Genomic DNA, 17,622 nt, shown 5'->3' with positions numbered 1-17,622 from the left:
AACCTAATCTTTAGCTTTAGTAAAGACTTTATGACCAATTCCTCTAATCCTCCAACAGGGAATGCTGATGGTGAATACTGTAGAATAATTAGGTAGAATAACAGGGTTCAAAAAGTCATCAAAATAATGCTGGAGTAAGAGAAACCCACACCGCACACCATTACAACTATATTGAACTAGACTATGTGGGTCACAAATTAACCATTCATCCGGTTATTTGAATCTCGGCTCTAATGGAATTTTAATAACTGCTGGCAAAACAAAACAGTGGAAAGAACTGCTTTGTGTAGATGTTTTATAGAACAGAAAATCACTGAATATAATGGACCACAAATTTCCAGATGGGATAACATATTAGCTATTAGATATTCATGCATTGTTAGGGTCAAACTAATTCATAATTCACAGACGCTAGACCGTGTACATGAATTTGACATTTTTATGACATTAAGCCTAAAATGCAACTTCCATTCAAATGAATAGGCTGGGCCACAAATGAAGCAATAATAGCCTTTAAAAGGCATTATACTTACATGTATCCTCGAAATCTGTTGAGGTCATTGTTTGGCTTCTCACATTCAATAACGCTGTTGTATTTTAATGGGTCAAACTCACAGTCCTGAAAATAAAAATGAGGAATCAGAAATCTCTCAAGCCAGAATTATAAAACAGTAAAGTTATATGGAAGACTATTCCCCCATCATGTATTGATTTTTTTATTACAATAAATTGAAAGTATATGAATAGCTTAAACAAGATCTTTTGTGACTTGCTAGGTTGTCTACTACAGGAATCAACTTTTCAGCAGATGAACAATTTCTGATGAAGCTTTTATTTCAGTTTTCTGAGCATTTGTGCGTTTTCTGAAATCTCTGTAAGAGGCTATGCATTGACGTTTGCCTGTATTTTTACATAAAATATGTTTTGTTTTCAGTATTCATAAAATAGTCATCTTGTTTTGATTATGTGTCAAAAAAAGTTACGCTGATTTGCTTGTGCTGAAAAGAACTGAATGGAGATTAATATAAGCATGTCCTAAACGGGTTCTGCAGGTTTCATCAAAGTCAAATTTAAGACCCTTCAAGACCATCATAAATGAAATTTTAGACTTATACAGAGCTAAACACGGAGGAGTTTTTCTAATGGCCTAGTTGTTGTTTTTTTTTTTGCTTGTCACAACAGCAAATAAAAATCTAATTAAGTTATTTAATGCGTCAAAACTCTAGTTGTATTTACAACATAATGTTCTTTTTTTTCAATGACAAGTTTAACGTTGTTAAAAATATATTTCTTTTGGACACAATTACATGAATGAGCAGAAATATTTATTTGTTGGCTTTTTGTCTGCATGGATTGAGCATAACTCCTATTCAACATTTCTGTTATAAAACCTTGCCTATTCCATGTCTATTTATAAATATCACGTCAACTCCCCTTTACATCTGTAAATATTAAATGTAAAGGGAAATATTGCTCTGTTATTATCATTAGGATTTGTGTAATTGTTTTTTTTAGTTTTATTTCCCTAATTAGACAATTAAATAAGACAATTTGCTGTAAAAATATCTAATAAAGTTAGCTCTTTTCAATAAAAAAATGATATAAATTACACACACGCACGCACGCACACACATACATACGCACACACACACACACCATCATTAAATTAGTAAAATATACAGCAAATGAGAAATAAATAACAGAAAAAAGACAATATTGCTAAAAATTAATTACAAAAATAAAATGTGTAGATTTAAATATGGCAAATTAGTTGATTAACCAATACTAATGGCGTACAAATACTTTTCAGCCAGTACAGATGTAATTTTGTTCTCTCCGAGTATATAGTAAAGTTTAGAGTCGTTCATTAAATAATTAATCATTTAATATTTCTCTCGCGGCTGCAAAAATGCATACTAATAATGGTAACTTTAGAAAGCGAAAGCAAAAGCAGAATCTCAGACATTTGAGGAGATTCAGAAACTACGGTCGGACACATTTTGTCGCAAAAGGCGCGTTTCTGTGGGTCTGCAGAGTATGTGAGATTGTGTGAGTGTTGACTGATCTCGCACACACAGAACCAGCAGTAGGAGACTTGCAGAGTGAGAGATTTTCCACTGGTTAATCGATCGTCAATGTTTGCCTTTTTTGGTAGGATACAAAAAAAAGTGTAAATGGATGATAATAATAGTAGTATTATTCATGTGTCACCACCAAATATACTTTGGCGGCTGTTAATATACATGGGCAGCCTGCCCAAGTAAAGTCTATGCATGGGAAGCACTGATATATAACATATAAATGATATATATAAATAATTGTTGGTGATTGGATGGATGTTGGAATAATTGGGTAGCTTTACTTGGATAAAGGAAAATTAAAACCTGTTTAAAATGTTTTAAGACCTACAACACAATATTTCAGTGAATTTAAGACTTTAAGGCCTAAAATTTTGCTTTTGAAATTTAAGACATTAAAACTTTATAAGACCCCGCGGACAACCTGTAAAATATTTTCTGTCCAATTTGTTGTGATACTTTCCTTAGAAACTCAAAGTGTGATTGTTTTATTAAACTATATTAAATTAGTCAATTCATAAATATATATTAAGTCAATAATATGAAATTAAAAAAAGTGTAATAATAGTACACTTACTCCAAAAAAACAAAAACATTTAACAGGCTATTATTGGTTCAAGTGTTGGTTGAATAACAGAATTAATTTTTTTCTTTGGCCCAGAATGTTCATTTTAGTAAATTCCTGTAAACTATGAAAGCATGTAGACTAATATTGATTTTTTTACTGAAAAAAATCTAAAGGATGTGATTTTTACAACATCTATAATAAATAACATCTATAATAACATGGGTTTCTGTATTTCACATAGCCTCACAGTGTTTTAGTGAATAATAGATGGCCCAATCAAAACTAAAGTCATCATCATTCATCATACTGCAAAACTTCCAGCGGTTATTTACACAATTTTTTAATGTTACATGACTGCAGCAACACGAACACTTTGCAACTCATTTTTGGGTGAACTTTACCATATGGTTTCTGTCATGACGGTTTTCAGACCAACTCTCCTAGAAGGAAATGAATATTTGCCTTTGACGGCTGGTGTGAAATGGTTAATGTAATCTCGGTGGGCAAACGCTGACCAGCTGAACACACGCAGTAACTGTTCTGGACACCAGGAAGCTTCCATTCCGAACTTTACTCTACTTATAGGATTTAAAATCAAACAGACTGCAGTCCTGAGCACTTACCAGGTCGATGAAGCTGCGCACCACCTGCCTCTGCTTGAGGTTGGTTTCTCCATCCAGTGTGGCTGTCTCAATGTGACACAGACGGTCCGGGTCACTGCTACTGAGCAGGAGAACGTCCGCCGGCAGAATCTCATTGCAGCGCAGACGAATGAAGTCTCCAACCCGCACCTCCTTCCAGTATTTCTCCACATACCGTTTTTCACTCCTACAAAGGGCACAAGACAGAAGAGTAAATGCAATTTGTAGCGAATTAAAAAGGTGTTATTATTTCACCTACAGATTCTACAGGCATAAATGCCTTTTAATATTTAGTACACTAAAAAATAAAGATGTGTTGGCTTGATTTCAATTTATTTTAACAGGTTCCACATAACGGAGCAAGGCTGCATCTAAGTAAAAATGCTTATTTCAGTAAACTTGAGTTAATTACATAAAGTTAATGCAAGTTTGATTGGTTGAGTCAATTTAACATTCTTAATTTAGCTTTAATGTATTATGTTTTAGCAATTAATCACAGTTCAGTTTGATTTCATTTTGAACCAACAAGATTTACTTTAAATAATCTTGTGAATATTACTTGAACACGGTTTACTTTTCTTATATCAATCCATCTTAATCTGTTAATTTGTATAAAGATAATTGTATGTTAATTATTCCAGATTTCTATAGGCATACATGCCTTTCAATATTAACTATCAATTCATTGATTTTAATCCTAAATTGAGATTGACTTTACCATCTCTTATGTTGGAGAATGTCATATGCATGTTAATATTATTGATTAAATTATGTGGTAAATTACTACTGGTGCTGTGAACATTAAAGGGGTGGTTCACTACTATATCATATTTTAAACTTTAGTTGATGTTTAATGTAGCTGTGTGAACATAAACATTATCTCTGAATGTAATACGTGATATGTTCGATGACATTGGCTTTTACAGAGTAAGCTTAGCCTACAGCGAACAGTTTGGGGACTACAAAAAAATACATCTGGGTTAATGAGATCTTAAACCCTTCAGGTAACGCACATTCACCACGCACATACATCCTGTGCAGCGGAGGGGCATGGCCAGAGTTGCTGTAATGTTATAGCAGAGAAACCTAAAATGCCGTTCAAACGCTGAGCTTGTTCTGTTTCTGTATTTGGGCTTCCAAAAGACACGACACAAAGAGACACGTGCTTACAATTTAATTTTAATCATGTTCCAGAGAATTATAAAAAAGATACAGCTATTTAATAAAGGACAGCTTCCAGAAACTCTGAGCCACAACCTGTAAGTATTTTTATTTGTTAAAATTGATCTATTACATGCATATTGTCTAGCATTAACGGTATGTTCTAGCAAGGATGTAAACTAGCTTTTCCTGGTGACATGAAGCCGATCCGCGAATCATGTTAGTTGACCAATCAGAGCCTCTTGAGGGCGGGCTTTTGGAAGAACTAGGAAATATGACAGTCATTTTCATGTTAGCTGAATAGCAGTATATAATTAAAGATATATGTATATATACATATACACAGTTGAAGTCAGAGTTATTAGCCCCCCTTTGAATTTTTTTTTCCCTCTTTGAATATTTCCTAAATGATGTTTGACAGAGCAAGGAAATTTTCAACATATGTCTGATAATATTTTTTCTTCTTGAGAAAGCTTTATTTGTTTTATATCGGCTAAAATAAAAGCAGTTTTTAATTTTTTTAAAAAACTATTTTAGGGACAAAATTATTAGCCCCTTTAAGCTATTTTTTTTATTAAAGAACAATCAAAATTGTGACTACAGAACAAACCATTATTATACAATAACTTGCCTAATTAACCTAACCTGCCAAGTTAAACTTATTAACCTAGTTAAGCCTTTAAATGTCACTTTAAGCTGTAGAGAAGTGTCTTGAAAAAGTTGTCATCATGGTAAAGATAAAATAAATCAGTTATTAGAGATGAGTTATTAAAACTTATGTTCAGAAAAAGGGGGCTAATAATTCTGACTTCAACTGTGTGTGTGTATATATATATATATATATATATATATATATATATATATATATATATATATATATATATATATATGAGAAAATAGCCTTAAGCTGGTAGTTAGTCATGCTTGCTAACAAAGACTGCTGAATAAAGACTAAAGCCTGACATTGAGGTAATGACACAAAACAAAGCTCAAAACTTCATCAAGACAGACAAAAACCTTTCTTTGTTTCCTCACAAGAGAGCTGTTGATTTTCAAAACAAACATTCACATTGAAAACAGTGTGTTCAATTATTACAATATGCTTTATCCACCATAACCCTATTTAGACAGGAGTCTCTGATATTTCTCTTGTTTTCTGCATCAGCAGTGAATGCATCCATAAACACCAAAATCTCCACAAGGGACTGAACAACAAACAAACCACATCTGTACCCCATTCAAAACTAGGAAGTTAGTGTTCATGGTGCCGGCCTAACATGATGGGCAACAACGCCTATTTCAGGAGGACAAAAATAATATTACAGGGCTCGGGTAAACATGGCTGTAGGGACTCTGGCTCCCTGAGTGCTGCTACTAAACAAACCTTCCTTCTGTTCCTTTTCCCGCCTTTCCACTCATAAGAGCACTACTCATTACTGCCACACCAGAACGTAAAGTGACCTCTTACACAAACCCGGCGTCAAGAGTTGTGTACCACCCAGAGGAAAAGCTAATTTTCTGTGTTTTAAGAGGGAAGGAGAAGGAGTCAATAGATGAGTTGGCAATAGAGGAAAGGTGAAAAAATGGCCACCAAGAGGTTTACTTGAGCCTTCTGAGGAAGTTGAATCAATGACACAATAAACAACACAGCCAAAAATCACTGACATTTCACCTGCTAGTTCTGTTTGCAAGGTCACAAAATGACAAACTTCACCTTCAGATCAACTCTGACCTACGTTTAACTGTATTACTGATTACAGGCCCACAAATTTGAAGGTCAGTAGAGTCGGCCAGCATCCAGCTGCAAGTACATAAACATGAGAGGAAGCAGAAACAGTCTGGGGTGGTCATGAGGATGTTACATTGATAGTGCAAGTCATAGTCTTGTTTTGTGACTAATTCCGGTCACTGTAGAGCTTTAGAAGTTAGGAATCTGAAAGAGAGAGTTGTAAACATTTGTATCTGGGAGAATGAGTCAAAGATCAACACTCAGAAAGAGAAAGATAGAGAAAATTGAGTTTACACAACTCACCAATTTAGTTTAAGGCAACATCTTGGTAACCTGATTTTGTAGGGGTAGTTTCACTAAAATTTCATCATTTAGTCAACTTTCACTCAAGTTTCTTTCTTCTATTTAGCACAAAAGAAGCCATTTTGTATAATGTTGGATAGTCACTGACTTTCATAGTTTTTTCCCCCCACCATGTCAATAGCTATTAGTTTTCATCATTCTTCAAAACATTTAAAACAGTAAAAGGTTTGAAACCAATTGAGGGTGGGTCCATTTTCATTTTTGGGTGACCTATCCTTTTACATTCTTAATTAACTGACCATAAATGATCACAATACACATTATTGTTTACATGCTTTTAAATAGCATGCATTAAAACAAGTCTCTCATGACTACGTGTTCAGATTTTATGGCTCAACACAACTTTCACAAAAGAGCTCAATGCGAAGCTTGAGTGCTGAAATGTACAAACACATGTAGCAAAGGCCAGCAGGAATGCAGGTGAATAGATATCAACAATGATTTTAATTGTTATAATTTTGGTCATAATGCTTATGTGTTAGTTGAGTAGAGGCAGAGTATGTAGTCTTTGTAGCTGTTGGAATGCATGCAACCACTTGAGCATTGACAGTATGAAAGCGATCCGATCTAATTGGTTTCCAGACTACCTCAAGAAGTGGTCAAAAGCGGAAAAACAGAACATTTTTGAGTCCTTTTTAACCTGATTTGCATTGTTCAATTATGATTGGATTGATGAAAATGTTCATCTTAATACCAGAAGTTAACAGGCCTTACACAATACACATTAGCCGCATTTCCACTATCGGGCCAGTGCGAGCCAGGGCTTTAATCGGGCCAGGCCGGGCCAATAGCCAGGGAGGTTGAGAAATGAGGCCGAAATCATGTCGCGTTTCCACTGTCGGGCTAGTTGCTCGCAGCGCGTCACGTAAACACCGCCCCCAGAACGTCCCCCGAATCAAACGTCACACAACCCGTCACACAACCCGCCCACTTCAGCGCGAACAAAAAACTCAAATTATAACCACAAACACAACCTGGCATCACTACGAGAGCTGGAAGATGGAGAACACCGAAGCGATTGCTTTTTTACTGTTTGTGGTGTTTGTGGTGTGTTTGTAGTGTTTGTACTGTTTTCGATGTACTTGATAACGTCCTCATTTCTGCAAACGCCGTCTATTTGCCTCTGAACATTTTTCTCGGCCTAAATGTTCAGAAGAGCCCTGGTGTTCTCAACTGACCAGTACTGTCTGCTATCCATTTTTTCTTCTTCTTAGTGAGTTGATCAAGCGCGATAGCAAAACAAATGTAAGGGAAGAAAGCATCTTGTCTCCTCTTTACCAGACAGGAAAACTCCGCCTTTGTACGTAACCCCGCCCCGAAGCCCCAGTTGGCCCTCCTTGGCCCAAGGTATTCGGTGGGCCGAAAAAGGCCGGACGCTGGCCCTAAGGAAGCCCCGCTTTGGCCTGATTACGCCCCGGAAGTGATAGTGGAAACGCGACTGGCCTTGGCTCGCCCTGGCTCGCTTGCTTTAGGCGCGATAGTGGAAACGCGGCTATTTAGTTTTAAAGTTACAATGAAAGTGAAAGTGAACATATCTTTTCTCCTGTACTGTGAAATTCTCCTTTTGCATACAAGTTATACATTACAAATATATGGATATTCATTTCTATTAAGAGCTGTAATTAAGTTTCAGGCTATTTATGTTGTGCCTGTGTCTGGTTTATATGATTGATTTATAAAAATTTAATGAAAAGGCATGAATGAAAACTCTTTTACTACACTTGACATGAAGTTGCAGAAAACAAAAGCTTTCAAGTGTGACTCTTTTGCTATGAAAAGTTTAGAATCAACATCTATAGGCAATTACAGCACATACATCCCTGAGGAGGAACTCTGATATCCTGCTCTTTCAGAAAGAGCGTCTCTCACATCTGAGATAAGCATGTTAACATGGAACCAAGATCTGATTTTGGACACAAATGAATACAACATTTTTTTAATTATGTAAAAATAAAATCTTTCAGAAAATAATATTTCTTTTCTGCTCACTACAGCCATTATATACCACAAATAATACAAAAATGTGTTGCTTGTTCAAACAAGTTTACAATTAGCTGAAACACGATTCTAGAGATTTTTTCCTTTAACAACTTATGTTTTACTCTCAACCCACTTAAATTTGTAAAACTAAAACAAAAAAACAAGTTAACAATCGCTTTGTGCAACAGTGAACCCAGCCTTTAAAGTGCATTAGAAATACAGCAAGCAAGTAATATATTGCACATTATTATAATTTTTATCAAACTATTTGATAATTTAATACTTTAAGGTTAAAGTAAAAATAATGCAATAACAGGGTGCGCACGTTTTTATTTTTTTTTTATTTAATGCTCACCAAGGTTGCATTTATTTAACCAAAAATACGGTATTTTACAATAAAAAAGTAACTTCAAATATTACTCAAATTTTCTAAAGCAAAAATTGCTTGTAATATGGTGTTTTTGTTCCTGCATGGGCAGCAGAAATGATTACACTTTTGGTTCAAAATTGCACACAAAACAATACACCATCTTCAATATATACAACTACAGGTATAGACACCCTGGAAATACATCCATCATAAACAGTAATCAATCAACAGACACCATTTCCAGTTAGCATGGATTCTAATAAAATACCTCCTTCATTCCCCCACCTTCCCACTGAAATCAATATGAGGCATCTCAACAATCAATAATGGTTATCTAAATAAACGGTTTCAATAAATATCAATGATCCATATCTTTAATACCATCCTGTACTCACAAGTCAATCAATAGTAATAGTGCGCGTCCATAAAAAGTGTTTGTAAATAATTCACCATACAAATGATGCACAAAAGTAATATGCAGACTGGGTGTGTTTCCTTAAGCAATTTTCTTGGCATAACCTCACTGGAAGATAATCACCAAGTGCTCTAAATTTAAATGTCAGGCTCTATGCGGAGTGCAGTCATGTGTCACAACAACAAACCCCCACCAGGGGCCAGTCATTGTTTTTATTTCACGTCAAAAGGTTGAGCTCATAATGTAGAACCCCTCTAACTAAGATAATAAAAATAACAAAATAAAGTAAATGACTGGCTGATGTCTATGCTATTTCTTAATAATTAATATTTTTCTGAATATCCAATAGTCCCAAAAGCTGGTTTGAGCAACAACAAACACCGCATTATTAGAGTGTAGAGCAGCACACAATGATTATGAAGATTATATAATGACATATTGCAAGAACGGTGTAGATTTGGGAACGGACAGATTCAGGCACTGGTCTACAGAGAAAAGGCCACTGGAAATGAACTTTAAGGTCATTTCCTCAGGCAACACAATGTGGAAACGGTCCACCAACAAGACTTCCGAGAGCAAACAAGCAGCTCAGCAGAATAAAGGCTTTTCTGGGTGTATCGGTCAATAGAATGCAAAGGTTGTTCCCTGAAAGTGAGATCAGGTTGTGGTTGATAGTCAACTATGAAACTCCTGCTGATCTAAACTGTCCTGTAAGGGCCAACAACAGCTAAAAGTTGAAGATTAAGTATCAAAATGAAGAAAACAAATAAACAGACCACCCAAATCAAGCCTTCAAGCCACAGACGGAAAGTGTGCATGGAAAAACTGAGCATGAAAGAGAAGATGGAAGAAAAAAAAGGAAAATTAAGGTTGCTGAAATGTTGCAAACTGCAATATTTTAACGATAATTATTATCTCATTATTTATCTCATATTTATTGATTTTAGGCCACAATCATGTGCAAAACTGCACAAACATCACAAAGTATCATTTATACCTCAAGCAATAAAGTTTTTAAATTCCCCCTCTCTCAGTAGCAGTTGATGGCCAGTATAATTTTTTAGAGTAGGGGTTCCACAGTTCTATCGTTTTTTAAAATTATTTATTTATATAAATGCCAACTGTGAAATGTCAGATGTCTCCGTGAATGTATGCTGCAAATGAAATTTCCCTATGGGGACAATAAAATGAACTAACCTAACTAATAAACAGTTCAACAACATAAAAATACAACATTTGAAAGACTGGGCTTTTGATTTACCCTTAAAACCCTGATACAATGTTTTTTTCAACAAGATTGAAACTACAGTAAATACAACAACAACAACAACAAAATCAATAGTTATATTACTGAAATTTAAAGTATTACATTTTCATTTTCACATTTACATCAAGCAATTTAGCAGATGCTTATTTCCAAAGCGACTTACAGTTGAGGAGACATTCAGTGATTCAACAAGAAAAGGCAACACACACAAAATGCTATTTATGCAAAAGGAACTGTTTGTACTTAAGTAAAATTAAGTGCTAGAGTTAGGAAGAAGGGGGGTGTTTTTTATTTATTTGTTTGTTTATTTATTTATTTATTTTTTTTTAGAAAAAGAGTGTTTCTACAGGTGGTTTATCATGCCCATTCACCTGTGTGAAGCACACTTCAGAGATGCAAAATTTGTTTTTTATTTTCATACATTTCAAAAGTTTATTTCGGTGATGCTAAAAACTTAATTTTTAGCAGCCATTACTGCAGTCTTTACATCATATGTCATGATCTTTCACAAATATTTAAAACATCAACCAAGCTAATATTTATTAATATTACGAATGTTGAAATCAAACACCTGTGCTGCCTAATATTTTTGTGGAAAGTGCAACAAACACTTTTTCCAGAAGTTCTTCAGAATGAAATATTTAGTACTTAAAAATAAAAATTATTAATTTTAAAGACAAATATTTAGTGACAGTGCAAGTCCCTATCATTTAATAAAGTTTATCAATCTTAATAAAAGCACAACATGTGTAAACAACTATGAAGTAGAGAGTATGCGAGAGCTCAGTGCAGGAATGCAATAAAGCAACGCAGCTAAACACGAGCATATTACTACACTTTTAAACCTAACCCCAAGTAACAACGACATACAATCAGTATTAATCCACACAGTGGCAAAGTTGAACTATTTTGAAAATTGACCGCGCGTGTGAGAAACAGCTGATGGTGGCTATAGCAACCATAAACGGCAGCAAACACAAATGAGAGTTCAGAAAAGCATTTAAATCGGTAAAGGAAGAAACACGAGCCGCATTGTCAATGTGGTTTTGGACACAATATGTGAATAGACCAATGAAAGTTTAACCAGAGAGATACAGTACAATATATAATCTGAAGAGATTAGAATGTCTGAAGGGAAAGGTGCATTCACGTTTTTACTGGAACAGACCATTCATATTTGGTGATGTACGGTATCGACGTTGTCACGTTCAAGCAAAAGATACGAACAATACGACTCATTTATTTGACTCAGAGTCGACTATTTGGTTAAAGAATCAATAGTTTTAAACATGGTGCACTTTCAGATTTAAACCTCAGCTGGATGTCATTCACTTAGTGCTGTGATACACACTGCATGCAAGCTAATTTTTAAAAACCCATAATAGAGGACCTTTAAGGATATCTATTGTGCTCCAAAACAGTGGCGAAAGTCACATTTAGAAAATAGAAAACTGACATAAACATCCAAAGCTTGCACTTTATCACTTCTGCCTAAATGGATCAATGATTTTATTCACGTCATCTCATACAGTTTCTCATCAAATCTTGACCAATGAAATGCTCTCTAGTATCAGAGATTCCCCGCCCCCTTTAAGACACTTCTCATTTGATGCGCTGAACCACTCACTTGACAAAGTTGATATAAAAACAAAATACTATTGGCTGTTTTTTTAAAGGGGAGGAGCTAAACTATGTCTTTATGTCAAACATCGAAAAATAAAATGCATGTTTCAAAGCACTTCACGGGACCATTAATAACGATGAAAAAAAAAAACTTTAATCAACAACAAAGGCCTACTATGATAAAGCTAAACATTCAGAACTGCATGACAGATTTCAAAGTATCTGAAGTGAACCAAAGCAGAGAATTACTATCTCGCCCTGCAAAAGCTCAAAATTCCATGAATGCCTGCCTCCTGTCTTTTCTCAACTCTCGCTGAAAAAAAAAACAAGCGTTGACATCAAAATCCCCCAGGAAACCATGTCACGGTGTAAACAGATTTTCATAAAAACAGTGTGATGTTTTTGTTGTAAGCATTTGAAAAGAGCAGCAAGAAACACAATAGAAAGTCTTTTGATCCCGCTGCTGCCCGTCCAACACAGGAAAGGAGGGGACGCACTCTCTTTCTAGACATTTCTATTGTTTTTCTGATCCCTCTGTCTCTCTTGAAAAATTACTCGCATTATTTTACGAGTTACACTTGAAAGCGCTCTCAAACACACAATAGGCTTTGTCAAACTACCAGAGAGGCAGGTTATGAAGGTTTTTTAGCAATTTTCCTGAATCAAAAGATTTGCTAATTGCTAGTTGCTAGTGAGTAGAAACAAAAATCACTGCATTTTAGATCATGCATGCATGAATAGATTGGCCAATATTTTTTAAAAGCTTACTCTGATGATGATTCATGTTATTTAAACCTCTGGTGCAAGGTAACCCACTGCTAAAATAATTCTCTCTGAAATGAACAATACTAAAAAGGTAATTCTATATTATCATATAGGAATTTATTAATCAAGTTTATTATGTTCCAAACTTCATGAAATAGAAACAAAATCGATAATCGAAATGTGTGCATCTGCAAAAGTAACATCGCATAATGTGCAATGTTGAGCTGGGATTATAGCTGACCAGGTCCAAAAGCCACAGTTCAGTACACATAAAATTTGTGGAGTCACTATAGAGTTTAACAACAATGGAGCTAAAGTTTATTATTCGCATGTTTAAGGAGGGATTAAAATAAGAAATTATGACATTTTAAGTAGAATAAAGATACATTTTATTTAATTGTTTATACACTAACAACTAGGCAATGTTATTTTACATTTGATTATTCAATCTCTGCACTTGAATACTGTTTGACTCCTCAGAAAACCACACAGCACTGTTTATTTCACTTTTATCATTGCTCTATAGTGTTTATCTATGTTTGTAGTTGTTTATGATATTTATTGCAGGATCTACTTCCTTACAAAAACTCCCTAATGAATCTAAAAATACAGCTATGCAAGCCATCTGATGAAATTCAATTCATATCTCAAAATATAAAATCGCAGAAAAACTAAATATTGCAATGTCAGATTGATTCAATATCCTGCATCCCTAATTCAAATTATTTGCTAAATAAAGGTGTTATAAAAATTAAATATAAACTTCGAAAGAACACATGTAATACAATATATATACACAACACATCCAATTATGATCACAAGTTTGCGATTCAGGGCTCAACAATAAGGACTACCCGATGGCCCAGGGCCAGCGTCCTTAGCATTGAACCCTGTGATAGTTTTTTAAGAGTTGTTTTTTTTTAATAAGGTTTTATACATTTTCACTATGTAAATGATATAGCAAACAACATATCAAGTTACAATTTGTGTTTACATGAAAATAATTCTAATGCAAAAAACCAAACAAGCAACTTTTGTAAACAACAACAACAACAACAACAGAAAACCATTTGAAAAGGATTTGAATAAATATGATTTTTAATTTTTTTTAAATACAGCTTCTTTCATTAAAATTTACTCATTCATTCATTCATTCATTCATTCATTTCCCTTCAGTTTAGTTCCTTATTTATTAAGGTTCGCCACAGTGGAATGAACCACCAACTATTCCAGCATATGTTTTACGCAGGAAACCACAGCAACAAACATGGAACTCCACAAAGAAATTCCGACTGGCTCAGCTGGGACTCGAACCCGCAACCTTCTTGCTGTGAGGTGACAATGCAAACCACAGAGCCACCATAAATAAAATAAAAAATTAATTTAAACATATCTCTTTAACTCACATTCTAAAATAAAAACACAAATCTTTAGCAAATTTCCGTGCACCTGAAGTTCTTTACACACTCCAAAATTCAGCTTCTGGAGAAAAATGTAAACATCACGGTCTGCATATAGTGTATATGCTGACCTTACAGAAGCTTGTTCTCCTGTCGTCAAACATGAGCATCTGCCTTGAATGCGGACACCTTAGAGACCCTGCAACATTAACAAATCATTGATATGTCTCCAAGTTATGTTTACCCTGAAGCTAAACAGGATCTCCATTTGTGTAGGTGCCCCCAAAATAGCCCAGTCTGTTTGAACAGGATGACCCTCAGAATAAAATACATGTACAGCAGATCAGCAAAAAAAAAAGAAAAAGAAAAATGGCTTAGCAGGCAAACCTCTAATTTATATTTAAGATGGTGAAAATATGAACATAAACATGTCAAAAACCCAACAGCAACTCAAAACAAAGTCACAGACAGTGCCTGTATCCTCTGCACTTCATAAATATGTCTAAGGGCAGAGGTGGAGGTTTTTGTACACACCCAGACACACTCACACACAATGTTAGACTTACTTATTGTACAATACAATTCCTAACCTACCACATACAGAAAGTTTTTTTCCAACATTGCAGGATTCATTCAGTCCAGCTGATTAAATGGCCTTCTTTGTGTCTCATTCTACAGTAAAATGTCAGGGCCTTCAGAGAGAAGAGTTAAAACCTTGAGCCTGAACTTATTATAATGAGCTATCAGGGATCAAATTCTGTCGAACTTGGCATTCCTTGCGGTATAAAGATGAAACAGCTACACTTTCAGTTTGACTCAAACGCCCACACCATCTTATTCCTAAAATGACTGTGATTTGCATATAAGCCTATTAAACCTCTGACAAGAATAATTACAGATATTCTAATATGCATTTTTATTGCTGCTAACCCAGTCAGCGATTGTCATGTACACAAAAAAAACAATTTTTTTGCTGCTTGTTCTTACTACTTACTTAAAATGAGCTGAATCAACACAATTCTTGAGGTTTTTTTTGAGACAACTTGTGCATTTTTGAATCGTGTATTGAATTTATGAATTGGATTTGTGCATTTTTGAATCGTGTTTTGAATTTATGAATTGGATTTGACCACTTTTGAATCGTGTTTTGAATTTATGAATTGGATTTGACCATTTTTGAATTGTGTTTTGAATTTATGAAGTGGATTTGACCATTTTTGAATTGTGTTTTGAATTTATGAATTGGATTTGACCATTTTTGAATTGTGTTTTGAATTTATGAATTGGATTTGACCATTTTGAATTGTGTTTTGAAATCACGAATTGGATTTGTGCATTTTTGAATTGTGATTTGAACTTACTAATTGGATTTTGTAAATGTGAATTGTGTTGTTATTTTTCAGACTGATCTGGCTCCATAGTAGGGCTGGGCAAAATATTGTAAATCTCTGAAAAAATTGTCAACCATAATGTTTTTATTCTGTGTATAATTTGCGATTCAATATTATAATCTATATATCGATATACTACAAGCAAAGATGCATCAAAAGTTATTCAATATATTTCTTTTTTTAACAGCACATTTATTTTATAGATTTGCAACAATGTACAAAAGCAGAGATGTCAAACAAACTTGAAGCAAATGAACAAAGAGCAGTTTGTGATTAAAACATCTCAATTTTGTGCAAAATACATTGAACAAAAAAAATACTTACTAGTCTTCTGTAAACTTAAGATTTACTATTTAAAAAGGGAAACAATGTTTATTGTAACAAGTTATTTAGTCATTTTAATAATCTAATATTAATATTCAACATTCTAATATTTTCAGCCAAAGTTTTCATATAATACTCTACAAGGCTTTCCCAATTTGTGTTATGGCTAAATAAACAAATATGAATATATTCATTCATTCATTTTCTTTTCGGCTTAGTCCCTTTATTAATCTGGGGTCGCCACAGCGGAATGAACCGCCAACTTATCCAGCATATGTTTTACGCAGCGGATGCCCTTCCAGCTGCAACCCATCTCTGGGAAACATCCATACTCACTCATTCACACTGATACACTACAGACAATTTAGCCTTCCCAATTCACCTGTACCATATGTCATTGGACTGTGGGGGAAACCGGAGCACCCAGAGGAATCCCACACGAACGCTGGGAGAACATGCAAACTCCTCACAGAAATGCCAACTAACCCAGCTGAGGCTCGAACCAGCAACCTTTTAGCTATGAGGTGACAGCACTACCTACTGCACCACCACGTCACACATATATATATATATATATATACATATATATATATATATATATATATATATATTTTTTTTTTTTTTTTTTTGTCCCACCCCTTGTACACAAGCCTGAGAGAAGCACTGAATGGACAGATTAGGTCAGCGATCAGAGGTGAACTTTTTGGATTGCCGACTTGATACTGCAAATGCGAGTACAGAACAACTCAGTGTACAATATTGCCCTTATTTTTTATGTACGAGCAGGTGCAGCCATTGGAATCTTTTTGCCTCAAAACTTCCAGTCTCATTCACTTCCGTTGATTTTTAAAGGTGAAAAACAGCTCATTGATATTGCAAACTGATCTTATATATTATATTCATCTACTTTTTATGTATAGTCATGAACACACTTGTTTGTAGAGCGAGTAGTTTGACCATTTTCTGTCGTTTATTATTCTTAGTAATTTGTCCCTTAGACAGCCAAGATGGAAGTTTTAACACAAACGAGCGCACTTCTGCATTGCAGAATAAGGTCAATATCCCTCAGTAAGTTAAACAGTCAGTTGTGTAGGCTACAGCCTCTGCTGATTAACAGTTTTTCAGAAAATGAAAGTAAAACACACAAATAACATGGCACAGACATGTCATAATTTGCTTAGTCTTGTTAGATAAACTGGTCAGAATATATATAAAAAAGGACTGACCTATTGACAGTGACATCAATCATTCAATTCTTAATTCAGTCAGTATCTGGTCTAATAATCTTTTTCTTTACAGTATCACTCCCAAGCATCTGCCTGCTGAGTCCGAGCGCCTGCCCCATGAGGAATTTGATCCAGGAGCTGCTGCGTTACATGAATAAAAATGTATTTTAAAAAGTATGTTCTAGTAACAAAGCATCAGTTATGGTCATAAAAATCACAAGTCTGATTTTAATTTATTGAGAGAAGGTACGGGGAAATCAAATTCTCAAATTCTGTAAATTAACACTTCTAAATAAACACACAAATAGAAAAGATGTGGGA

The 17,622-nt window shown here is 34.6% G+C and overlaps 1 protein-coding gene across 1 annotated transcript in view; it reads right to left on the bottom strand.

Annotated features, from left to right (window-relative positions):
• atp10a (ATPase phospholipid transporting 10A) overlaps nt 1-17,622 on the bottom strand; it is a 116,155-nt gene that overhangs the window by 78,028 nt on the left and 20,505 nt on the right. Inside the window, exons 3-4 of the mRNA XM_056460733.1 lie at nt 3,270-3,474; nt 534-619 (exon numbers count right to left, since the gene is read on the bottom strand). Of these exons, the coding sequence (XP_056316708.1) occupies nt 534-619; nt 3,270-3,474 (291 nt within the window). The remainder of the gene's footprint in view (nt 1-533; nt 620-3,269; nt 3,475-17,622) is intronic.

This window comes from Danio aesculapii, chromosome 6 (genome assembly GCF_903798145.1).
Source record: "Danio aesculapii chromosome 6, fDanAes4.1, whole genome shotgun sequence".
Lineage (NCBI taxonomy): Eukaryota > Metazoa > Chordata > Actinopteri > Cypriniformes > Danionidae > Danio > Danio aesculapii.
The sequence above is the reverse complement of the archived record's forward strand: the minus strand, read 5'-3'. Positions and strand labels throughout refer to the sequence as shown.